The sequence below is a fragment of the Quercus robur genome, chromosome 4 (genome assembly GCF_932294415.1).
Source record: "Quercus robur chromosome 4, dhQueRobu3.1, whole genome shotgun sequence".
Classification (NCBI taxonomy): Eukaryota; Viridiplantae; Streptophyta; class Magnoliopsida; order Fagales; family Fagaceae; genus Quercus; species Quercus robur.
The window spans coordinates 79,274,293-79,301,268 of record NC_065537.1 but is presented as its reverse complement, the minus strand read 5'-3'; the positions used below and the strand labels follow the sequence as shown (position 1 = coordinate 79,301,268).

General features: G+C 32.6%; 1 protein-coding gene across 2 annotated transcripts; it reads right to left on the bottom strand.

The window, feature by feature from the left end:
- Positions 1 to 253: 253 nt before the first annotated feature.
- Positions 254 to 26,348, bottom strand: LOC126723922 (carotenoid 9,10(9',10')-cleavage dioxygenase 1). 2 transcript variants are annotated; one of them, XM_050427934.1, is made up of 14 exons: positions 26,059 to 26,348; positions 23,660 to 23,730; positions 23,434 to 23,448; positions 21,861 to 21,972; positions 21,544 to 21,643; positions 20,812 to 20,874; positions 20,470 to 20,580; positions 20,206 to 20,390; positions 18,953 to 19,091; positions 18,751 to 18,868; positions 18,568 to 18,669; positions 18,034 to 18,285; positions 17,541 to 17,652; positions 254 to 297 (listed from the first exon to the last, which is right to left on the bottom strand). In XM_050427934.1, the coding sequence occupies exons 1-14, from the start codon at positions 26,290 to 26,292 to the stop codon at positions 268 to 270; spliced, it is 1,644 nt and encodes a 547-aa protein (XP_050283891.1). In that variant the 5' UTR covers positions 26,293 to 26,348; the 3' UTR covers positions 254 to 267. The 2 variants fall into 2 exon arrangements, with proteins under 2 accessions (XP_050283891.1, XP_050283890.1); XM_050427933.1 differs by lacking the exon at positions 254 to 297 and adding an exon at positions 16,199 to 16,398.
- Between the last annotated feature and the right edge of the window lie 628 nt (positions 26,349 to 26,976).

Genomic DNA, 26,976 nt, shown 5'->3' with positions numbered 1-26,976 from the left:
CATAATTATAGAGGAAAAGATGAACCCAATTTCTTCTCTTTCGGACAAGCTCCTCCAGCAAGTTCATTTTGCTTTGTTGACTTCTTGCCAATTTTTCTACAAGCTCATTTAATGAGCTAAGACAAAGTGTGGGCTGGAACATGGTGCAGTGCACCTAACAACTACAACCAACGAGATCCTGTATGTATAATTTTTACATGGATATGTCTCCACTTGCAGTTTCTCTATTTCAAATTCATTTTGAGATTCCCAACAATATTCAGACAATCACTGTTTTCCTTGCTCTTGAAGTTGCTCCTGTGCTGTATATTCTAGAACCAAGAATACAAAGCAATGGCCAAATAATAATAAATACAAAAAAAAAAAAGCAATAAACTGCATGGCGATGCTCTCTAGATATATGCAACATATTAGTCAAAATTCTTGATTCAACCGCAGCATAATATTCAAGCAAAAAAAAAAAAAAAAAAAACTGCAGCATAACATGGGATGAACAGAAAGTACTATCAAACATGGTTTAGCAACAGTCCAAAGTGATGGAAAATATCTAAAAGGTGCAGAGAATTCAGGAGCCCATATAACGCAAGTCAAATCATATGACCATTTTGCTTAAGAGTCAATCTTGTATTTTTCCTTGTACACCTTCCAGTGTAAATGAAAGTATACACCTAGCCAATAGAGCTGCGGACCTGCTTGCTACCATCGGGCGCTGCCAAAATGAACCTTTTGTATCTTTTGAAAATCTTCCTTTTGTTGTTATGGAGTCTCTAGACTATGACACTAATGCTGTAACCCGTTCCACTCGGGCTTCTGTTGCTTTTGATTATTTAATATAATTCTCCGAATTTTACCCAAAAAAAAAAAAAAAAGTATACACCTAGCCAGCACAACCAACTTCACAGCAAATTTCCAAGCCATCTTAGATGATGCTCCATCTTATATTTTCTATTTGATGCTATCTTTAGCTACTCACAAATGTATCAGATGTCATTCAATCCATTATAGTGTACGTTATCAATCATCACATTCACAAACTTATTTCATGGACATATATAATAGCCTAGCATTTGGTATTATCAAACTGAAATGGTATATCCCTAACATAATGATGAGGTACAGAAAGTGTAGTATTGGTACACCAATTTCACCGTCAACTTCTCCACAAAGTCTATCACCACCTTTGAAGTCAGCCCTTTAATCGGCTTCAACTCCACCTCCACTGTTTGCCCTGTCCTCCTCCGCCGCTGTACCTTTACTTCTCCTCTGCCGCTTCTCTCTGAGAGAATTAGAGCAATGCAGTTTCTAGCGAATTAGTCACTCCACTACGTCCAATGGGAAAGTTTAAAATTATTAGGTTAGAGGAAGTAAGGAAAATGGGTGCAGTATTGAATTAATCTAAGTAACTCATAATGCAGGGGAAGAGATGTCATAAAACTCAATCCTTAAACTTTGGAATAAAACATTTCACTTACTATATACTACACGACAAAATTTAGTAACAAAATTGGTTGTAACCTCAGGCTACAACTTTATTTAATAAAATAAATATTATTACATATTTTGAAAATCTAGCCGTTGAATTACATGTTTTTTATGCTCTCAATACACATGTTAAATTTTGTGTCAATCGAAAATTATTTATTATATGATCTTCAAGCATATATATTTATATGTCCCTTGTTAATCTAATAATATTTATAATTCACTAGTCTATGACTAGTTTATAACATTTCAATGCTGGGAGAGTATTTTATTTATGAAAAATTTTAGAGATAATTTTTTTTTTTTAAAAGTCTACAATTTTTGTTACAACTCACCACATAGTGAGTTGCGAGTGGTGAAGACGTGGACCTATTGTTTTACCACTGGTACTCATAACTCGCTGTGTGACGAGTTGCTAAAGGTTGTGGACTTTTTTATGTACCCGACATTACTCTTCTAAAGGATACCACCATAATGTTGTATAGAGTATATACGGTGGACTCATTAAAAATGATGATCATGATATTTCATGACATCTATTATGAAAAAAAAAAAATGGTATATCATTAACATTATTTTAATAAATACATTAACCCATAAAAATAAAAGATATTAATGGTGAATTTCTATGAAAATGATGTTTACCATAACAAATTCAAATGATGTTATTTCAATTATAATTTGATTAAAAAAAGAATTGTAAAATATGCGGTGGCTCAAGGGTTTTATTTTGTTTTTCCATTCTACAAATTCTATGTATTCTAGTGGTGTTTAAAAGAAAAAGAAAAAAGGAATATTAACTTTCCACTTTGTAACTTATTTTGGTGATGCAAAAATAAATGAAGAAAATTCAAAATATTAATATTAACTGTATTTATATAGTGTCTACTATGTCTAGGAACTATATTTTGATACATTTTAAGGGGAAATTTCTTTCTTCTCTTTCTGTTTCTTACCCTTTTTATTGATAATTATAGTAAGGTTAGCTTTTGGTAATATTAATGACAAAGGTAATTAGAGTCTATGGAAAAATTAGACAATACTACATAACTACAAGACTCTTCATATATATAATTGTTTTTTTTTTTTTTTTTGAGAGAAAAGACAGCGTACTTGTTTTATTATGAGTCCAAAACATGGATATCAGCACTTACAAAACTGTCAATGCCCAACAGAGCTGACTCCATTTAAGTAGAAAAAAAGAAAAGGTAATCTTGCTCTTTGGGCCAAAGAATGTACTACCGCATTACTTTGTCTTACAACATGAGCAAAAGAAAAACTCCGCATGGAGCTAACATGAAATAAAATGTCTCTAAACAAATGCCCAAGAGATGAGAATTGCATACCACCCCCCAACAGCCCTTTGATGACTGTTTCCGAATCACCTTCAAGTGGGACTGTTGTAACCCAATTTCTTTTGCAAAAATCACCGCGCGCCTTGCTGCCAGCAACTCCAGACACTTCACAGAATGCGGTTTGATGATTTTTTCTGCCATTGCCGCCACAACTAATCCTCTTGAGTCACGTACCACAATGCCCACACCTGCTTCATCACTTTCGTTAAACATGGCGCCATCAAAGTTGACTTTGTAATCACCTGGGGGTTTGGAGATGTCCATTTGCGTCTCCTCATCACCTTGTTACTAACAGGTGGTTCACGGCAGGAGCGAAACAGTTGCAGAAAGTTACCTACTGCATCTCTAATGCCGCTGAGTGGTAATGTTTTTTTCATTCAGTCTGGACTTGTTTCTATGTGCCCATATAAACCACGCTGTTGTTGCAAAAACTTCGCGCATTCTCGGTTTTGACAGGACCTTCGCTACCAAGTCCTGAAATGATCCTTGTGCAGCTTCAAATTGATTCACCCAGTTGAAGTCACGGTCCCATCCCTGCTTGACAGCCTCACATCCCCACAATCATGGAGCGTGTCTTCATCAGCTCGGCCACACAAGTGACAGACCAGATCACTCAGAACTCTCCGCTTCACCAGATTAATTTTCGTTGGCAAGCTCTTTGTACAGCTCTCCAAAGAAAATGTTTAACTTTCCCCGGCACCCCCAGCTTCCATATATATATATTCGTCCAAAACCCAGATACCAGCCCCGAATTTGAACTTGATGCTTCCCCACTCCTTGCTTCATCACATAAAGCACGGTACCCAGATTTTACCGACTAAATTCCACTCATTTCTAGAGCCCAGTACATTAGATCAGATTGTGGTGAGTCAGACATAGGAATTGCCTTGATCCTTGTAGCATCAAACGGCAGCAAGCATGAATCAATTAAATGATTTTTTCCAACATCCCAAACTAGCATCAATCAAGTCAGCCACCTTCATGTTTGCATCCACTCCTGTTACCGAAGCAGTCACTCTCCCACCCGAGTCATCAGGTATCCAATTGTCTTTGAATACACTTATGGACAAACCATTCCCCACTCTCCATTTTGCACCCATGGACACTGTCATCCCCTTGTAAAAAACTATATTTCAATAAAGAAGTTTTTTTTTTTTTTTTTTTCTTTACTTATCATTAATTTTTTGCCTAAAGGTATTAGGTATGTCAAAAGATTCTTAAAAAAAAAAAAAAGAACAATGAAAGGTAAATAAGATACGGAGGAATCAAAGATAACTGGTCAAAATAAAAAATTTGAAACGTAAAGAGGCAAAATAAAAATAAACTCAAACTAAAATTTAAAGGCTAAAAGTGTACTTTAATTCTGTGAAAACTATATGAAGTCATTAGATTATTATGCTTAATGTTTAATGAATTTGATTTTCAAAGAATTAATTTAATAATATTTATAATTCGATTGCTTATGGCCACAACAAAAGCTTACATCATTTTTACAACAAGTGACATGTTAAATAATTATTGGACAAAAATAAAATAAATTATACCTTAACTCGCCATAACTCAAAATGAAAATATTGTGAAAATGTTGTGAAATTTTATCATGTCCCTTGATTTTCTCAAGTTCTCATGGAATTTAGGCAAATTTGTGATTAATTTTCTTTAGTGGTAGTCATCAAAAAGAGAACTCTTTGGTGGTCAGAAGGTGCATATCCTACAATTGCATTTCTATCTCATATATATTTTTTTTAATAATAATTAATTATCTCTATCCTAAATTCTAGTAGTTTCCATATAAAAAAAAATTCTATTAGTTTCGTATTATTATTATTTGCATGAAATCAAAAGTTTTTCGTTACTTGTTCAATGGGTTTGCTCGGGATGGCAAGAGTTTTAACATGAAAATTCAATGACAACTATTAATACAAAGGAACTTGGACACATTTGTGGAAAAAAAAAATTTACGATAAAAAAGCCAACTAAGAATATAACTTTTAGAATTATTATATTTACTATTTAATGAAAAAATATTTAATACAGAAATGTGAAAAATCATGTTCATACCCTACTAATAATTTTAGAATTCTATCTAGATAATGTGAATGCTAAGGCTTGTGTACTCCCTACGTTTGCTCAGTATGGAAACATATCATTATATGTTGGTTGTGATAATATGAATTGTGATATTTGAAAGCTTGGCTCGTAAATATTCTCACCTTTGCTGAAGCCTATATAAACCCAACATATGCAACCAATTTCTTGCGTGTCCAAAAGCAGAATACAGAAGATGGTGTATAATGTTTCGTTCATTGACCATGTGATCAGGATGGTGGGTCGTCCTCTAAAACTATATTGGAGGCTATTTGTGCGCGGAGATTTTTGCCTCCATGGCTAGGCACAAGTTGTTGTTGTCCAATTTAATTCGTCAAAACATTTTGTTTTTTTTATTTTTTCACCTCAAATAGACTGTACTTAATTTTGTTATGTTAATTAAATTGTAGGACTCCCTAGTCCCATAGGGAAAATGTAAAAAACATTGAGAAACAATCATTTTGAATTTCCAAACTTTTTAAATATGCGAGAGTTCTTAATTGACTTCTCTCTAAAGAAAAATTTGTTAATGAGCCATCACATCATATTGCCATAGTTCAACTCTCACATGCTTGTAATTAAGAACTCTTTGTTGATTAATACTTCCAGGTCAGCAGAGGAATTATTGCAATTTTATTTTTCTGCTTAAATTTGGAAGATGTACATATACAATATTGGGTCAGTTCTACAACCAAAGAGGTCCTCTATGTATAATTTTTACATGGATATGTCTCCACTTGCAGTTTCTATATTTCAAATTCATTTTTAGATTTCCAACAATCAGACAATCACAGTTTTCCTTGCTCTTGAAGTTGCTCTTGTGCAAAAACAATGTATATATTAGAACCAAGAATTAAAAGCAATGGCCAAATAATAGTAAGTACAAAAAAAAATAGCAATAAACCGCATGACGGTGCTCTCTAGATATATGCAACATATTAGTCAAAATTCTTGATTCAACCGCACCATAATATTCAAGCAAAAAAAAACTGCAGCATAATATGGGATGAACACAAAGTATATACTATCAAACTTGGTTTAGCAACAGTCCAAAGTGATGGAAAATCTCTAAAAACGGCAGAGAATTCAGGAGCCCATATGACGCAAGTCAAATCATATGACCATTTTGCTTAAAGAGTCAATCTTGTATTTTTCCTTGTACCACCTTCCAGTGTGAGTGAAATTATACCCCTAGCCAGCACAATCAACTTCACTGCAAATGTCCAAGCCATCTCAGATGATGCTCATCTTATATTTTCTATTTGATGCTATCTTTATCTACTCACAAATGTATCAGATGTCATTCAATCCATTGTAGTGTTATCAATCATCACATTCACAAACTTATTTCATGGACATATATAATAGCCTAGCATTTCGTACTATCAAACTGAAATGGACTTATATCCCTAACATAATGATGAGGTACAGAAATTGTAGTGTTGGTACACCAACTTCACCCTCAACTTCTCGTCAAAGTCTATCACCACCTTCGAAGTCAGCCCTTTAATTGGCTTCAACTCCACCTCCACTATTCCCCCCGTCCTACTCCTCTGCCGCTGTACCTTTACTTCTCCTCCGCCGTTTCTCTCTTAGAGAATTAGAGCAATGCTGTGACTAGCGAATTAGTCACTCCACTACGTCCAATGGGAAAGTTTAAAATTATTAGATTAGAAGGAACTAAGGAAAATAGGTGTAGTATTGAATTAATCTAAGTAACTCATAATGCAGAGGAAGAGATGTCGTAAAACTCAATCCTTAAACTTTGGAATAAAATATTTCACTTACTATATACTACACGACAAAGTTTAGTAACAAAATTTATTGTAACCTCAGATTACAACTTTACTCAATAAAATAAACATTATTATATATTTTGAAAATCTAACCGTTGAATTGTATGTCCTTTATGCTTTCAATACACAAGTTAAATTTTGTGTCAATCGAAAATTATTTACTTTCAAGCATATATTTTATGCATAATTTTAAACTACAAAAGCTTACAATTTAAATAATTTATTGATGACATAACTATTGATCTTTAATTTTCTAGAAAATTTGCAAGTATGGAGGATATAAGAAGATAATTTAATCCAATTGTGGATTTGACAAAATCCATCTCCAATAGAAAGATATTGAGTAAGGTTGTAGTTTAAGGTTACAACTAATTTTGTAGCTAAACTTTGTACTATATTACACATGTAAATAAACATTTTAGTAACAATATTTGTTCAAGGTAAACCCTATTTTTGTACTAAATTTTGATTCTCAAACTACCCCAATTCTTATATGATAGATAAAAAATTATAAGGAGTAGATTTGAGAAAAATTAATTTAGAGTGAAACATATATTTGAACATAAACATAACAGTGACATTATAGATATAATTATAAACACTACAATGTGCGACTGCAAGATGGTTGGCGAGAGGGGACGACCTTCATTCAGTGCAATTGTGATCTTCCTATAATACCATTTTATTGAAAGTAAGCATTAATGACCAAATTTGAAGTTATGACCGAATTTCGTATTGAAATAAGAATCAAAATGAAGTTTAAAATGAAATTGAGAATAAGAAAATTAATCGCCATCACCTCTAATCCATGTCCTGACAAATAAAAAGCATAGGTCAGCACAGCTAATTCAATGCATATTATAGTCATGTACTATATGAGGAGGATATTCAAGGTAGACTTACACACCTGAAATGTGGCTATTACAGAGCCACAAAATCATGCAGTATCGATTTTTTGTTTGAAGTTGAAACTGCCTTAGAGCCAAGATTTACAACAGATTTCATGCATGCCAGAAAAGATGTTAATTAAACAATCAATGAGGACAAAATAGCTCTTCTAAATGTTTTATTCTACAAATTCCAAATGGAGGATTCATTGTCACCCTCATATAATGCTTGCAATATAAATCACATGAGTGATAAGACATTCTATATTCATTCATCACACACATAGGTATTTTTGTGATTGGAAAATGCATCAACCCCGAATTGTGATGAATGTAAGTATGAACCCAAAAATAAATAAATATATATATATATATATATATATATATATATAGAAGAGGTTTATACATAAGCATAACAATAACATTACAAATATAAAGATCAAAATGATAAGAGATAAGCATTAATGATAAGAAATTCTATAATGCTGTTTTATTGAAAATAAGCATTAATGATCGAATTTTATGTTGAAACTAGTTGCAGATCCACGCAATGCATGGAAATAAATAATTATTTTGTATTATAATATAATGTATACTTTTTTCTTTGAAATTTTTTGAAGATAATTCATTCTCCCTAAAAATTAAACAATTTCTATTTGATCCAATTAGGTCTACTTCGGTCCAATTTGTTCCACTTGGTTAATTTTTGTTCCCTTTAGTATATCTTAGACTAATTGGGCATTAAATTGATTCTTTTTGTAGGTTTTCTTTTCAAGTTTAGCTCAATTTTTTTTTTTCATTTTTGGGTTGAAAAGTATTAAATTTTATTATATTTGGGCTAAATTCTTTAGTTTTGAGTTTTTTTTTTTTTTTTAAAAAAAAACCTAAAAAACTAAAAAAACTAAAACAGACATTAGAAATTAGAAATATGAGCCCTAAAAATGTAATAAAAATTATAAATATTCAAAACTCTTATTCGGTCCATTCAGTACCGTTTGGTCCAATTTGGTCCTGTTTAGTCCATTCTGTCCACTAAGTTATATACAATCCAATTCAGACCATCTGATCTTATTCAGTCCAATTCTGTCTAATTCGGACCATTCAGTCACATTGGCTCTATTCGGTCCATATTGGTCCTACTTTGTCCACTTTAGTCCTATTTTGTTTACTCTGTCCACTCTGGTCCTATTTGGTCAACATTAGTCTTATTCTGTCTACTTTGGTCCTATGTAGTAAATTCTGTCCACTTTGGTCGGATTCAGTTTATTTTGTCCACTTTGGTTCTATTCGGTCTATTTTATTCCAATGCTGTTTGTGCGCAAGGATTTTTGCCTCCATGGCTAGTGGCTGCAAAGTGTTGTTGTCCTTGGTATATCACTAGACTAATGGTGGTTTACTAAATAAAACTTCGTTTAGCTAAGGTTTTATTTATTTATTTAATTTTTTTGCTCATTTTGTGTTTTACACATGTTTTCCTTCTTTTTAATTTTTGGTACCAATAGTAGCTTACCCATTTCATGGCACAAATAAAAAATTTTCTTCACTTTGATCTCTCTCTCTCTCTCTCTCTCTCTTCCCAGTTTATCTGGTTTCTTGGTGTTCTTCATTTTCTCACCTCTAACATACTATTGTTAATTTTGCCATGTTAATTAAACTGTAGGACAGACTCCCTAATCCCATAGCACAAATGTAGAATCGCTTCACAAACAATCTTAAGTTTCCAAATTGCCAAAGCTTGTGTGCCAGTTGATTTTATAGCTTAAAAGGCTCAGACCATGATCTCATTGCATAGAAGATGAGTCAAAATACGCCATTTTTATCAGACTATATTTGGCTAATATTTTTTTTTTTCTCTTCGAGCCATCTTTTTAGAGACGCTTTGAACGACAAAAATGTACAGATCATATAATTACTTCACTGAACATGAATGGTGGTTGCCGGCGTATGAATTCAGCCTAGCAATAATCCTATTTAACTGTTTTACATCCCTAAATTTTCTTCGGATTCAAGTCTATCTTATTGAGATGAATACTTCTTTCTGGTTTATTTTCCCTTCTTTCTGGTTTAACTTTTACTAGCTTTTATTTATAGTTTTTTTTAAATTCCATTATTTCGAAGTACAATTATATTTTAGCACATTTAAAAAAAAAAAATAACAAGAAACTAAATAAGTTAATATCAAACACATGCTTAGCCTTCTTTATCGATTTTTTTTTTTTTAATTCTAGATTATTATGCTTTAATTCTGTGAAAACTATATGACGTTATTAGATTATAATGCTTATTGTTTAGTGAATTTGATGGTTCATAGAATAATAATATTTATAATTCACTAGTCTATTGCCACAACAAAAGCTTATAACATTTTTACAACAAGTTACATGTTAAACTTAAATCACTATAATTCAAAATAAAATAATAAAAAAAGATTATAAAGTTTCGAGTTCTCATGGAATTAAATTAAATTTATGATTAATTTTCTTTTGTGGTAGCCATCAAAAAGAGAATTCTTTGGTGGTCAGAAGTTGCATATCCTACAACAGAACTTTGCATCATTATCCTAAAATCATTTTTTTTTTTTTTTAAATTATCTCCATCCTAGTTTCCTTAAAAAAATAATAAATTCTAGTAGTTTCGTATTATTATTATTATTATTATTATTATTATGTGCACGAAATTAAAAGTTTTTCGTTACTTGTTCAATAGGTTTGCTTGAGATGGCAAGAATTTAACATGAAAATTCAATGACAACTATAAATACAAGGAACTTGGACACATTTGTGAAGAAAAAAAAATTCTACTATAAAAAATCCAACTAATTAAGAATATAACTAATACAAAGATATTTAATACAAAAATGTGAAAAATCATGTTTATACACTTCCATTTTTAGTATTCTATCTAGATAATGTGAATGCTAAAGCTTGTGTACTCCCTACGTTTGCTTAGTATGGAAACATATCATTATATATTGGTTGGGATAATATGAATTGTGGTATTTGAAAGCTTGACTCATAAATATTCTCACCTTAATTTGCTGAAGACTGAAGCCTATATAAACCCAACATATGCAACCAATTTCTTGCATGTTGATCAAAAGCAAAAGACAAAGAAGCTGGTGTACAATGTTTCATTCATTGACCATGTGATGAGAATGGTGGGTCGTCCTCTAAGACTATATTGGATGGTATTTGTGCGCAAGGATTTTGGCCTCCATGGCTAGAGACAAGTTGTTGTTGTCCATGGTATATCACCAGGCTGATGGTGATTACTTCAATAATATAACTTTGGCTAAGTTCTTTCCTTTTCTTTCTTTCTAGTTTTTAATTAGTGTTTGGTAATGATTGTAGTTCATGCATTTCTTTGCATAATAATTAAGATAATGTTCATCTTGATCCCCTCCTCTCTCTCCCTTAGCAATTCTTTGTGTTTTAATTCGCCAAAACTTTTTTTTTTTACCTCAAACAGACTATGCTTGTTATTTTTGTTATGTTAATTAAATTATGGGACTCCCTAATCCCATAGGAAAAATGTAGAAACCCTTGGCAAACAATCATTTTGAATTTCCAAACTTTTTAAATATGCGAGAGTTCTTTGACTTCTCTCTAAAGCAAAATTTGTTAATGAAGCCTCGTATCATATTATCATAGACTCATAGTCCAACTCTCAAATTTCTTCTGAGGAGTTTTTATTTTTATTTTTATTTTTATTTTTTTCCTATTGAGTAATATTTCTTCCCCGCACCGAAGGAATTATTGCAATTTTATTTTTCTGCCCAAATTTGGAAGATGTACATATACAATATTGGGTCAGTTCTACAACCAATTAAAGAGGCCCTCTATATATAATATTTACATGGATATGTCTCCTCTTGCAGTTTCTCTATTTCAAATTCATTTTTAGATTTCCAACAATCAGACAATCACAGTTTTCCCTGCTCTTGAAGTTGCGCCTGTGCAAAAACAATGTATATATTAGAAAAAGAGAATAAAAAGCAATGGCCAAATAATAATAAGTACAAAAAAAAAAAAAAAAAAAGTAGCAATAAACTACATGGCGATGCTCTCTAGATTTATGCAACATATTAGTCAGAATTCTTGATTCAACCGCAGCATAATATATATTCAAGCAAAAAAAAAAAAAAAAAAAAACTACAGCATAATATGAGATGAACACAAAGTATATACTATCAAACTTGGTTTAGCAACAGTCCAAAGTAATGAAAAATCTCTAAAAAGTGCAGAGAATTCAGGAGCCAATATAACGCAGGTCAAATCATATGACCATTTTGCTTAAGAGTCAATCTTGTATTTTTCCTTGTACTACCTTCCAGTGTAAATGAAAGTATACACCTACAATCAACTTCACTGCAAATGTCCAAGCCATCTTAGATGATGCTCATCTTATATTGTCTATTTGATGCTATCTTTAGCTAATCACAAATGTATCAGATGTCATTCAATCCACTGGCGACTTTACATGCAAGCCGGGTGGTCACAGGACCACCCTGACTTGCAAAAAATAGCATACATACATTTGCCAAAAAAAAAAAAAACAAATTATATGTTAAACTAACTTATTGTGATCACTCTAATAAAAATGTTGAACACCCAGACTTGAGAATCACAAAAAGTTGGGTTCAACAAAAATAAGAATAATGATACATTCACAATAGTTTCACAATAATTTTACAACAAATCCAATATGGTAAAATGATTCTAATTTGGGCTCAATATTGATATTATTTTTTTACCAACCAATAACAAGTTTTGCATAAGATTTATTATAAAAATATTATGGATGTAATATTATTCCAAAATAAATTTTGCCCCCGAACATAATCATTAATCTCTTTTATAAAATTTTTTCAAAAAAACTTAAATAACAACAATAAATATTAGCCCAAATAACAACAAACAAAAACAAGATAAGAACAAAAACAAGATAAGACCAAACAACAACAAGTGATTTAACTATTCAACAAAAAACCTACTATAAAACAAAAAATATAAAAATTGCTAAAAATTCAAATTTGTAGTCTGTTCAACCTATTCAATAAAAATAATTTCTAATTTCATTTTTCCTTAAAAAATGGTATCAAGAAAAATATTGTGGTTGTTAGTTCTCCTTGATGGTAATGACAGTTAAATTTTTTTTTTTGGCTTTGAAGTCACAACAATTTTTTGGCTTTGTAGCAAATATTCAAGATATTGGTTTATTAGATTTTGTATAATTTAAATTTTTTAGTGAGCACCCTAAAAAAATTCCTACAGCTGCCACTACTCTTACTCCTCCGTCGCTGTACATTTACTTCTCCTCCACCATTTCTCTCTCTGAGAGAATTAGAGCAATGCTATGACAAGCGAATTGGTCACTCCACTACATCCAATGGGAAAGTTTAAAATCACAGATATGAACCATTCACAAACTTGTGGGCTCCTAGCTCCATATGTTGTTATTAGAGGAGAGAGCAATGCTACTAGAGTATGGAATAACAGTACACATTATACACAACATTTTTCACTGGGTTGACAAGTTTTCATCTTAGCCCAATCCCCATATCCACATCATTTTTTACTTACCAATTATTATTTATCACCTTTACAACTGCTCACTTTGTTGTGCCCAATATCTTTTTTCAAACAATAAATCTAGGTATATACTCAATTTCACAATATATTGAAGTGGTTGATATTTTTTGCATACTACTTTTTACCACTTTAGTATGTGAAAATTGGGCATGAAAATGGGTGTCCGTAATAGTGTTTTTCAGGTGGACCAAATGGATTGAAGATGACTTAATGGACCGAAATAGACTGAATGGAACAAACTAGACCAAAGCATATAGAACTAGACTGAACTAGACTAAAATGGACTAAAGTGGACCAAAGCATATAGAACTGGAGCGAAGTAGACTAAATGGACCAAAGTGGATAAAACTAGACTGAAGTAGACTAAATTGGACCAAAGTAGACCGAATTGGATAGAATTGGACCAAAATAAACCGAAATTGACCGAACTAGACAGAAGTGGACCAAAATGGACCGAAGTAGACTGAATTGGTCCGAACTGACCTGAATGGACTGAAGTAGGCCGAATGGACCTAACTAGACTGAACTAGACCAAAATGCTATGCTGATATGGCTCAACAGGAGAGTAGCAACAATAAATGTTAAACTTTAGTTTTTAGATATATATATATATATATATATATATATATATATATATATATATAAAGATTATATAGATATAGATGTTTTTGAAATCTAGCATCATATTCATTGTCACATGGGTTTATAAAGGTTGTGTAGTGAATTTTGTAGTTTTTTTAGCAGATTTTTGAATAACTTTTGTAGAACTATTGACATTATCTTGTGTGATTAGTACATAATAAAAGTAATGTCTGTGGTAGAACCATTGAAAATGATGTTACTTCAATCATATATAACATGTTACATAGCAATTATGATTATAAAAAAAAAATTAAAAATGTTGTATCATTTACATTATAATATTAATGGTGAATTTATGTGAAAATGATCAATTTAACAATAAATATTATAAAAAATATTGTGAAATAAATCATGTCTCTAATTTTTTTTATTGACTTTCGTTTGTACATTTTTTTAATAAAGTGAAAAATAAATGAAGAAATTCAAAATGATTAATATTATGTATATAACTATATATATGAACTATTTTGTATTTTATAAATAATTTTAAAAATAAATAGAAAATTATTAATATCATATGAACTCTATTTTGAGACATTTTAAAAGGAAATTTCATTCATCTTATCCATTGGTTACCCTTTTTAATAGGTAGTTACACTAAAGTTAGCTATTCATAATACTGAATTTGATAGGACTACAAAACAAGTATTTTCATCCCCTCGTATTAATCTGGTAGGAAGATGCAATAACATATATTTCAATAAACTAATATTTTATTTCTTTAGAAAGGAACTGTATTAGGTTTGCCAAAATTTTTTTTTTCTTATATAAAAACAATGAAAGGCCAATAAAAAAAAATAATAAAAAAAATCATACATTAACGGTCAAAATGAAAATTTTGAAAAGTAAAGAGGCAAAATAAAAATAATCCCTAACCAAACTCTAAAGACTAAAGGTGTATTTTAATCTTGGAAAAACTATGAACTTAATTGTTATGTTCATATTCTGCAACAAAACTTTACATCTCTATCCCAATTTTTTATTTTATAATTATCTCTATCCTAAAATCTAGTAGATTCTTATTAGTATTATGTTCATGAGGTTTAATGTTTTTGTTACTTGCTCACATGGTTTGCTTGAAATGGCAAGAGTTTAACATGAAAATTCAATGACATCTGCGAATACAAAGGAAACTGGACAGATTTCAGATTTGTGAACAAATTTCTAGGACAAAGGAGGCAAACGTGAATATAACTTTTAGAGTGTAAATCATGTTTTTACCCTGCCATTTTTAACATTCTATCTACACAATGCTGTGCTTGTAATATATAGAAAGACAATGCGAATACCAAAGTTTGTGTATTCCATACGTTTGCTTAGTATGGAAACATTATAACATATTAGTTGTGATAATATGAATTTGTGATATTTGAGTCATAAATATTCCCACTTTAGCTAAACCCTATATAAACCCAACTTATAAAATCAATTTCTTGCATGTTCAAAAGCAAAAGAAAAAGAGAGAGAAATAAAGAAAGAAAAGAAGATGGTATTCAATGTTTCATTCATTGACCATGTGATTAGAATGGTGGGAGGTCCTCTAAGACTATTCTGGATGGTGTTTGTGCGCAAGGATTTTTGCCTCCATGGCTAGTGGCTGCAAAGTGTTGTTGTCCTTGGTATATCACCAGATTAATGGTGGTTTACTAAATAAAACTGCGTTTAGCTAAGATTTTATTTATTATTATTATTATTATTTTTTTTTTGCTTATTTTGTGTTTCACACATGTTTTCCCTCTTTTTAATTTTTGGTACTGATTGTAGTTTTACACATTTCATTGCACTAATAAAAAAAATGTCTTCTCTTTGATCTCTCTCTCTCTCTTCCCAGTTTATCTAGTTTCTCAGTGTTGTATGTTTTTTCACCTCTAATTGTTAATTTTGCCATGCTAATTAAACTGTAGGGCAGACTTACTAATCCCATAGCACAAATGTAGAATCCCTTGACAAACAATCTTAAGTTTCCAAATTGCCAGAGCTTGTGCCAATTGATCTTGTACTAGGATCTCATTGCACAGAAGTGAGTCAAAATGTGCCATTTTAATCAGACTTTATTTGGCTAATATTTTTACTCTTTAAGTCATCTCTTAAGAGACACTTTGAATGAAAGAAAAAATATATACAAATCATATAATTACTTCACCGAACGTTAATGGTGGTTGCCTGAGCATGAATTCAGCCTACCAATAATCCTAATTAACTGTTTTACATGGGGGTGTATTTCTTAATTAAAAAAAAAAAAAAAAAAAAAAAAAACATGTGGGGTGTATTTTCTTTGGATCCAAGTCAATTTTGTTGAGATGAATACTTCTTTTCTGGTTTATTTTCCCTCCTTGTAAAGTAATACTTCCCAGTCGGAAAAGGAATTATTACCAAGTATATTTACTGCTTAAATTTGGAAGATCTCCATATACAATATTGGGAAAGTACTGCCAAAGAGGTCTAGTGTACATAATTTACATTTATATGTCTCCACTTGCAGTTTCTCCATCTTAAATTTATTTTGAGATTTCCAACATTCAAGCAATCACTGTTTCCCTTGCTCTTGAAGTTGCTCCTGTGCAAAAACAATGTATGTATGTTAGAACCATCACGGTAAAGAGCAATAACAAAATAATCATAAAATGTACACAAAAATAAGGAATCAATAAAATGCATGGCGATGCTCTCTAGATTTATGCAAGATATTAGTCAAAATTGTTGATTCAACTGCGGCATAACATCGGATGAACACAAGTCCACTCATTTTCAACCCCTTTGAATTCATGCAATTAAAAAAGCCAAACATAAGTCGACAAAGCTGTGTCTCCCAAATATTCAGGGTTGGAAACATATCAATTTTCAACAATCTAATTTAATTATGGCCATATCTTCACTTAAAATCCTGTAATCCTATGGTTCCCAAACCCTACAGTTGAACACACCTCACCCATGTATATGCAGTGGCATGTCATGGATAAGCAAACAGCTCCAGACAGTCCAAAATGGTGGAAAATCTCTAAAAAGGTGAATTTGACAGTTGGCTCCATACATGCAGAGAATTCCGGAGCCCATATAATGCAGGTCAAATCATGAGGTACCAGGGCCGTTTTGTTTATGAGCCAATCTTGTATTTTTTTTCTTGTAGCACCTTCCAATGTAAATGAAATTATATCCCTATCCAGCACAATCATCTTCTATGTACAACCCATCTCAAATGATTCTCATCTTACATTTTACAGTTTGCTGCTATCTTCAGCTACTCACAAATGCATCAGATGTCATTCAAACCATCGTAGTGTTATCAATCATCCATCTACACATTCACAAACTCATTTCATGGATATAATTGCCTAGCATTTGGTACTGTCAACTAAAATAAGTTTCCATCCCTAAATTTGAATAGTATGAAGTTGAGCACATAACATCCCAGATGCACCTCTATTTCTGCTGTCCATAACAGCTAATCCATGTCTCTTTCAATCTTTCCACAGTGAAAGTGATCACTATTAAGCATCACATAACTATCAATTTCCATTGCTTACTCTGTTATAATCTTACTTTTCTTGGCCTTCATTCAGTTTATTCCGTATCAATCCTGTTTGTCCTAAAGTTTGATTTTTCAAATCTCTTGAAGTTCCATTATGAAGTTATTTCACATTTAGCAGGACAGAATGTAAGAAAGAAAATGGATCCAAATGCAATCGACGTAACACTGACCTCTGTTACAAAGAAGGCATGAAATCCAAATGGAACTCTGCAGGGCATCTCAACAACTGCAACAGGATCCAGTGACATTGTTTTTGCATCAATTACATTCACTGATGATTTTCTGCATAATTATGAATGAAAATTGAGATCATCATGATTAATATTCAAGCTTAAAATCTGAGTCAAGAAAATTAGTTAAATAACTATGGCCAAAGCATCTGAAAGAAATCTATGACTGCGTAGAATACATCGGTAAGTTTACACAAGGGATGATGCTGAGATAAGGGTTTTATCGTGCATAAAAGTTGGATGATGACCAGGAACAAGCTTTAGTTAAAGAGAAAATAGCAACATATTAATATTTCCTCTTCTGATTAATCTAAAGAACCAGATTTTGCGAAAGAACCTAATAAAGCAAAAAAATTGAAAATCAAAACAATTAAGCAGCAGATTAAAAGAGAGAATATAAATTCGTCAATAGTGTGAGGAAGGAAAGTATTACCCAGTATTCTCATCATGGGCAAAAAATATTAAGTAGCCATCATCTTCTTCAGAAGTAATGCCAGGCACACGAGGGACAAAAACAGCCTCAGAACCAAATCTGCCAGGTCCCAAGTCATAGATGCCTAGAACATTTCCTCCAACTTCAAGCTTTGTTTTTCCAGTGTCTGGTTCAGCATGCAGATCAAATTTGATTATCCCAGTCACTTTTGCAATGCTGTCAAGTATGGTTCCGTATACATATCGTTGTCGCCTGATAATGCACCAAAAAAATTAGATGGAAAACATAAGAAGGATATAACACCCAAGAGAACAAAATAAACTAAGCATGGAAACTAGCAAAATGATAAAAATAGTCTACAAAATAAAAGCGGGTTTAAGAACACATTCAAAAAAGAAAAAAGATCATATAAATATAACCATTCATTATCTAGCTCCTCTCTTCCACTGCCAGAATGAACAATTTTGCAATCTCGAATGGATCTAGTAACAATAAACAACCCAAAATCTCCCATTACAAACAGTTGATGAATACCTGCCAGTGTAGCTCTCATTCACCCTAGGAAAATCTACAGCAGATGCAGATAATTTCTTCTGTGAAGCTAGACCAGTTTTCATGTTGAATCTCATCTCATACCTGAAAAGAATAGCAACTATCAGAACAACCTATGTGTACATAGAGCTTTGCCTTATCATAAAATGGGTGAAGGTGTCCTACAGCTCATTTGTGAAGTTTTCAAGCTTTTCTTTGACAAGCCCATTGACCATGTCCAGATCTGGATTCTGAAGTCGACAAGTGATCAGAACAACTTCATCCTCCTCCTCCCAAGCATTAGCTAATGAAGGAAGTCATCGAAAAGGTTAGTATGGATATGTGAAAACAGAATAAATATTAATTTTAGCTTAATCATGAACCACACCATTATGGAATATGAAGCAATTTGGAAGCTCAAACCATCTGATTTGCAGCTCATCCTTTGCATACCGAGGAAGTACACCAAAGCGAGCCTTTTTTGTTGCATCAAATGTGAATATCAGCTTGTTCCCCTTCACCATTTCCTGAAATAAAATGTAAACAATTATTACAACTTCCATGTGATGTGATTGATATGATGCTCAACAATGCTATTAGAAAATTTCCTGTATAGGTCACTTTTCCAACTTTCACCTTGCACCCAACCCACCCCCTAAAAAGAGAACCAGCAAAGATTATAAGATTTCATCTTGGGATCAACTGTGCATGCTGAGGAGTTGTTCCAGAATTATGGCGTGTTTGAAAGAAATTATAAAATTTTTTTTTTTTTTTTTTTGATAAGTAAGAAATTATAAAGGTTTAAATTCCAAGTACCACACCTGAGACATAGAATGATCTGAACATTTGTTTCCATTAAAATTGTTTACTCAAGAAGGATATATAAATTTCACATACCGATGCTCATGACATCTACAGATATTAAGATAAATCAACATCAAAATCCTGATGCAAGACCTTTTCAAGCCCATTTTAGTTAAGGCACTTCAATTTTAGATTTTACATCATGTAGTTCAGCAGTATCGAGTTTGTGCCTGAATTTTGAGAAACTTCAAAGACAATAGAATTACTTCAACAGTACCAAAGAGTGGGAAAGACAAGCATGCTTCTTTTTTTTATTCATTACAATAATCAAGATACCCTAATGGGATGATGCAGACAGCTGTACCATACTTGTGTCAAAATACACTCGATGAGCATTGTATAAGCAAATGATTTCAAGCTTATTGAGAGGTAAAAAGACTAAGACTAAGATGGATAACCCTAATGGATGATGCAGCCAGCTGAACCATACCTGTATTTTAAAAAACACTCCACGAACATTGTCAAAGCAAATGGTTTCAAGCTTACTTATGTTCAAATTGTTATGTTGCAGGCCACATTAAAGTGTAGGTACAGCTCTCTCTTATAATCAAAATGTCAAATATAGCTGGTTACACATTAGTGGGTGAAAAGGTGAATTAAATGATAAATTTAACTTTCACCACCCCCCCCCCCCCCCCTTCTTGCAGCAGTCTCTTTGGGCAGGGCTCCTCCTTTAGCCTAGGGTTGTTCAGAGAGGCTTTTCATCACTATGCATGCCAACTTTATTTATTTAATATCATGGTATTTTGTAACAGGAACAACTTACAAGTAACATACCTTTGGTCTGAAATACAATGGAAGATCCATGAAAATCGCATAGTTCTCAGTAATGGCAAAGTCATGCATCATGATGGGGTCCGATATTGTTATTGGTACTGGGTCATGCATGAAACCATCTTTGGAAATTACTCTGTAGGTGATATATGGTGGTGTATGTGAATAGCCAAATGTAAACATTTCGCCTGCATGGAAGGTTCTGTAAGTTAAAAGAACTTCTTTCATTACCATGGTCACTAAATTGCTTTTACGAGGATGTCTTACCAGTGAATGGGTCAACCTTAGGATGAGCAGTAAAAGAATGTGATAATCTCTTGTCATAGTCCAGCATACCAAGTGTTTGGAGATCTCCATCCTCCAAAACTTTAACAGCATCTGAATAAAGCAATGAAGACAATTTCAATCCCACATCAGAAGCAAGGACATACCACCAAGTTACTTGATGGAGTCCATATATGACAAAGAAATCGGCATTTCTCAGTATTTTTTTTCGCCCACCATGAAAGAATAGAGTGGTTACTTAATATGAATGGCAATCCAGAGGAAGACCAACCCTTTTCATTTTAATTTTTCAGAATGAAAAACACAAGAAGAAGACAAGCTTACAAGGTTTATCTGCCTCAGAAAGTGCTAGAAGTTTCCCATGATGATACACCATAGCTGTATTAGCTGTACACAGGAGGCAAATACTTAGTGTCTAGCACTTCACACCAGGATTATCTAAACACGAAAAAAAAATATGTAGAGATACCCAATACACACATTTAAAGACATACTTTGGCACAGTGCATGTATCAGAGATATTCAACAAATACATGTGTCTACTAAAGGAAGAGAGCATATTCATTAAGCCATACACACTTCTGGCTCAGCTGGTAAAAGGCTAGGGACAAATTGGTAGGTTTTAAGTTCAAATCTTACCCGCCAAATTTTTTTTTTTTTTTTTTGGGTATTGCCGGGGTGGGGGGTTGATAGATGAAATAAAGGAAGTAAATAGTGCAAGTGTGCAACACAATATTCGGCACATAAGGAAAAAAAAAAAAGTTGAGCAACGTAATCTTAGGTAAACATATTTGCCAGGCTAGGTCTGAAAGAAGCATGTATCTGGACACTTCATTCTTTGAAACCTAGCCCTGTACCTGCATCCTAATATATGGGGACTTGATGGATAGAAGAACCATACACACACTATTAACCAACAAAAAAGAACCTGAGCAACCAGAACATTAAGCAAAATTATACATGGGATAATGTTTTTGAACTCTACTAAAAATTACATGCACAATTTCACCAGATTTATTTTCATTTGAGCAAAAGTTGCATACTAGACAAACTAACCTGTTCCATTTCCGTATGTGACATCTAATACTTTCAACTTTGTTCTCAGAATTTGCATGTGCACCATGAGTAATCCAAACAGCCCTTTAAGATCTCCAATCTGTAATGACATTTAAAAAGGAAAAAAAAAAACATGTATACAACAGGACCAACAAATCAAACATATGCAACTGATGATTATCTATTCAAGATTTGTAATTATGCACAGGAAAAACATGTGACTAAAAAAGGGGGCATATACTAACGACGTGAACCATGCCAATGAACATACCAGAAATAAAAATAAGAAAAAAGAAACCCACAGCTTACTGGTATACCTTCATAAATTTAGCACCTCCAAAATACTCTTCTTGTTTGATCCGAGATGTCCTTACATAGCGGGAGACATAGGTTGCCTTCCCATCTTTGATGCGCAAACCATGAATCATACTGAAAAGTTAAAGATATCACCTAATCCCTTCTTGCTTTAACAGACTAGTATTGGATAAACTAACATTCATGAACCTCTAAAATTAAAGAAAAAGTGGAAATAATGCAAAACACAGTGGAACATGACCAATTTCAATATATCCAAGAGCAGCAATCTAGCAAGGATGGCTAGATTACTGCTCTTGGATATATTGAAATTCCTTGCTAGATTGCTGCTCTTGGATATATTGAAATTGGTCATGTTCCACTGAACAAACAGGCACACGCTTCACCAAAACCAAACAGAATTACAAGACTAAAACAGCGTAACAAACATCATGAAAATAAAAAAAATGCTTATCAAAAAAAAAAAAAAAAAATCATGAAAATAGAAAATGACACGGGTAAAGTACAGTCAAGTTTCCTTTCCCCCTTCACTAATAGAGTGACACCTAAGCTTGCCAAGGGATCATAAAGAAGGAGAACAAGCTAAACATCTTCTTTTGAATCCTGATGATTGAACATATCACCAGCATGTCCAAAGTTGTTTTGATCACATCATGATTATTTTTCACTCTTTAAGACCAGGTATTCTTAGAAATCATAAACAATTGTAACTCACAAATTAGCATGGCAGTTGCATTCAATAAAATATTCTGGCTGGCACACACCCACATAGGGAAATATCATAGGGAAAATTTTCATTCTTAAGAAGCTCAATTTGGTGATTCTAGTTTGTTTTTAAATTGATAAGTCACACACACACACCCAATGGGTCTTGAACCCACGACCTAACCTTCCACCTTACTCTTACAAGGGGAGGAGGTGCCATTTGAGCTAGAGCTCATTGGCAGGCTCGATTTGGCAATTCATTGTACTGAAACAAGTAAAACTTCAGCATTTAATGTCAAGATAGTATATGTATCAACTGGAAGGAACCTCAAGCAACTGTGGAAGGGGGAAAAGAACAAATGTATCATTTTACCTCTTAGAGGACTTCAATTATGTAAATTCAGTCACTAAAAAATTTATTCATTTGGCTCCACTGCCAAACTGTAGTTGTGTCAGAACAATCATGATATTTTCAGTGAAATTTCTCAGAACTAAGCACCACATATAAAATTCAAATGATCTTGGCCAACTAAAGAATGAACTACAAGGGTTTACTGCTCATATAACCACCATATATGATGACTCAAGAAAACTGACACTTCACTATATAGAGCAGCCAATTGGCATTTTTTTCTTTGTTGCGTGGAGCTTTTTCCTTCAAAGTATTTGACAAAAATACTTTTATAATGTAGAGAATTGGGCACTGAGTAGCCACTAAAAAGCAACCATAAATTAAACACACAAAGCAGAGAAACATTAATGATATTCTGGAGTGGGAAAAGTGGTACTGAAGTTATATCTTCAAACTCTTTCTTCATAAAAAACTTAAAAGAAATACTCTTTTGAATAAGGGAACAGAAAATCACGCACCCATCTCCATCAAACCTGCAAAGAGAGAAACAAAGGAAATAAGCACAATGGTCATCTGATCAATATCTGAATTTCATTCACAAGAACTAAAAAAAACCCTTCATTTAGAGTAGTTAAATGAATATTCTTCTTCACTTAGAATTAAGTCAAGTAATTACAGTAAATAGTTCCACAGACAGGCTTATATATATATATATATTAATTAATTAATTAAAAAAAGACATACCAGTGATATCCAGCAACAGGAGAAAACCTTGGGTTAGGACCCACCCTAACAAACTCTCCGTTTAAGCAATCCTGTAAGACATATTCTACATTCCATGTCATGGGCAACAGAGGCAATAAGATGCAGCTTGATGCATTGGAGGAATAAATGAATAATTGGTCAAACCATTGGCTACATTTACTCAAAATGAAATATATATATATATATATATATATACATTTATAGTAACGAGATAGCACATATCAAACTCAAGGTGAGAGGAATTCTTCAAATTGACAGGTTATTACACGACAAGGACCACTATTACCCAGCAACAAGGCTGTAGTATAATACAAAAGAAAAACCTAGAATGGTAACAGGAATGCCAAAAATAGCTCAGTTCAAGGACGTGAGGCTAAACAAACAACAATAACAAAGCCTCAGCCCCAAAAATTTGGAAGTGACTGGCCAAATTTATTCTTCTCCACCATTCTATGTCTTCTTATCTAATATATTTCTCTTTTGCTGGTTTGCTTGTCAGTTTACCATGAACACATCTAAACCACATGGATATGATTGTTTAGTACATACGTCTAAACTTCTCGTCCTCACTCCATGCATAAAATCTTAACTTTTCCCATATCTTATATACAGTCTTAAAAATTCCAACACCAGATTTTTGCAACCAACTTATTCACTGAAAGCAATATCGCTGCTTTCCCAATTATACTAAAGCAATATCACCAGAAAACAATAATGAACACTCTTTAGCTTTGCACTGCAAAGCATAGCCTCCAAGCACAAGTTGCGCAACATTCACAGCTCCTAATCATGAGGCTTTCACATCTAACATTTTCCCCACAAGCTTTGAAATCAGCTAATGTCTACAACATGTGCCTCAAACTCTAGCTAACTATAATCGATCATTAAGTGATAAGTTAAATAATAGTTCCTTCATAGCTGTGCAAAAAGTTTATGCATTTTTAAACTCCAAATCATCTAATTTTTTTTTTTTTCCGAATAAAGGATCCACATATCAAATTTGTATCACTCACTCAAGTACAAAAAAACACAGTACATCCACCATATTTGCATAGAAAATTATGCCGTATCAAGATTATCGCAACATTACACAGCAAAATAACCCAAAATGTGCTATAAACACCAAATGGAACTTCCAAACAATTTTAGAAAGAAATGTTGAAAATTCAAACATAGCACTTTGTTTGGTTGGTTGATCAACTAGACCTTTCATTTTATAAAATACCAAACAGACCCTCAACTCACATACATAAATAAATACATATGTGTCATAATCCTCTCAAGTCATAACTTCCCTCCACACTTCTAAACAAGTAAGTTAAATTTTGTCACCTCATCAACATTTAAACAAAAATTTACTAACATTATTGTTGATGTGACAAAATCTTAATTAAAAATCCTTTACCGTGGAGTTTCTAAAATCACATCCATTCATTTTAAAATGAGTGTATTAGATTTTGCCACGTCATTAACATTTAAAAAAAAAATGTGAACTATCATAATTTTGGTATCTGTGTTTAAATTATAGACAATATGACATAATCCAATCCGCTCTTTTCAAAATGGATGAATAGTAAGACTTTACTCCAGAGGGTCCAAATCCGGCGAAATCTAAACCATCCATTTACTACTTACTTCATTGTAAAATCCCTAAGATCCTAACAATTTATAAATTATAACTAAACTACTAGTAGCTAACAATTCATAATCAAAGAGTGGTTTAACATTTGCCACGTCATCAACATTTTAGCAAACATTTACTACCATTATTCAGCATGAGTGATGCTAACTATATAGTCTTTACAAACTGGCATGTCACCAATCACAAAAACATAATTCTAACATTCGATGCCATATTGCCACGTCAGTTTGTAAACCTTATGCAGTAAAATTTGTAATCTTTAGCATTTTTCATCACTTGTCACTAATTACTGCACACTCATTAATGTACATAGTCCGTACACATCACCCATTTCACATGTTATGAAATTTCACATGTTATAAAATACTATCGTATCTATCCAAAAAAAATATAAACAACCCATTTCACCAATTCGCCATGTCATTGGAAACTATTGATGAGGTGGCAAAATCCAAACAACTAAGGTTACGTTTGGCATTGACTTAAAATGCTAGTTATTTTTAGTTTATTTTTGCTACTCTTTAACTTATTTTTACATCAAGTATCGTTGTACTTTTTGGTACTATTTCAGCTCCATTTTAGCGTTTTATAGACAGTAATTTCAACAAAAAATTATCAATATCAGCTAAATAAGCTATTACCAAACCGACTATAAATTTCCCAATAAATGAACGGTTAGGATTTGAAGAGAATTATACAATACGAAAAAAAAAAAAAAAAGGATAATTGTACGCACCGGAAGGTGACCTTTGACGAGAAGATCAGTGGTGGGTGGGGTCTCTTCCCGAACCGGAGCAAAGTTACCGGAGAGATAGTGGTGAGGCAGAGAAGAGTCGTACATGAGCTTGACAATCAGTTTTTCAACAAAGTCGATCACTTTTGAAGTCAGGCCATTACTGGGCTTTGGATCCACCGCCACAATTCCTCCTCCTGCTCCGCCGCCGCTGTGCTTCTGCTTCTCCTCCGCCATGTTTAGAGAGAGAGAGAGAGATGGTTTTTTTGGTTAATGGTGTGAGATTGTGTGTGTGAGTGGGTGGGGTGGGGGGTTATATTGGAGGTTGTGTGGATTATGTTTATGTTTTGTTTTGTCTGTTTGCATGACAGGTTTTGTTTGGCGAAAGGTGGTGAGTAGTGACACGTTTCGTTTTGTGATAGGATCAATATCTCAAGATTTTTTTGATCGAAAATTTAGGCACCTTTGGACCATTCACATCACATCATTATTTTGTAAATAACTTACATCTTTCTATTTATAATTGTGTAAATTATTTTTACATTATTAATTTTATATTTAGTTGGGTTTTTTTTTTTTTTTTTTTTTTTTACATAAAAAGAGAATAAATAGTAGTTGTTGTATGTAAAGAAAGAAAAAAAATTAAAAAAATTAATTTTTAATGAAATATAGTGTAAAATAAAGAAATGATGTTGGATTTTTTGAAAAGTGAATATGTAAAATAGAAAAAGTGAGTTCATAGATATAAATTTTTGTTTGAGCTTATGTGAATGCTTTTAAGTAAGTTTATCCAATTGGGTTAAGCTTGGATCCAGTTTAAACCCAACACAATACGGACACATGTTTAAAATTTGACTCATATTTGTATCTAATGGGTCCATTGCATTGAACCTAAGTGATATCCTATTCGACTAAACTAGG

Excerpts from the sequence above, each read along its gene's own strand:
- LOC126723922 (XM_050427934.1), bottom strand. The coding sequence starts at position 26,292 with ATGGCGGAGGAGAAGCAGAAGCACAGCGGCGGCGGAGCAGGAGGAGGA. Across the intron at positions 20,391-20,469 it reads TAAGGTTGACCCATTCACTG|GCGAAATGTTTACATTTGGC; the intron begins GTAAGACATCCT and ends CCTTCCATGCAG. Across the intron at positions 18,286-18,567 it reads AATGAGAGCTACACTGGCAG|GCGACAACGATATGTATACG; the intron begins GTATTCATCAAC and ends GTGCATTATCAG.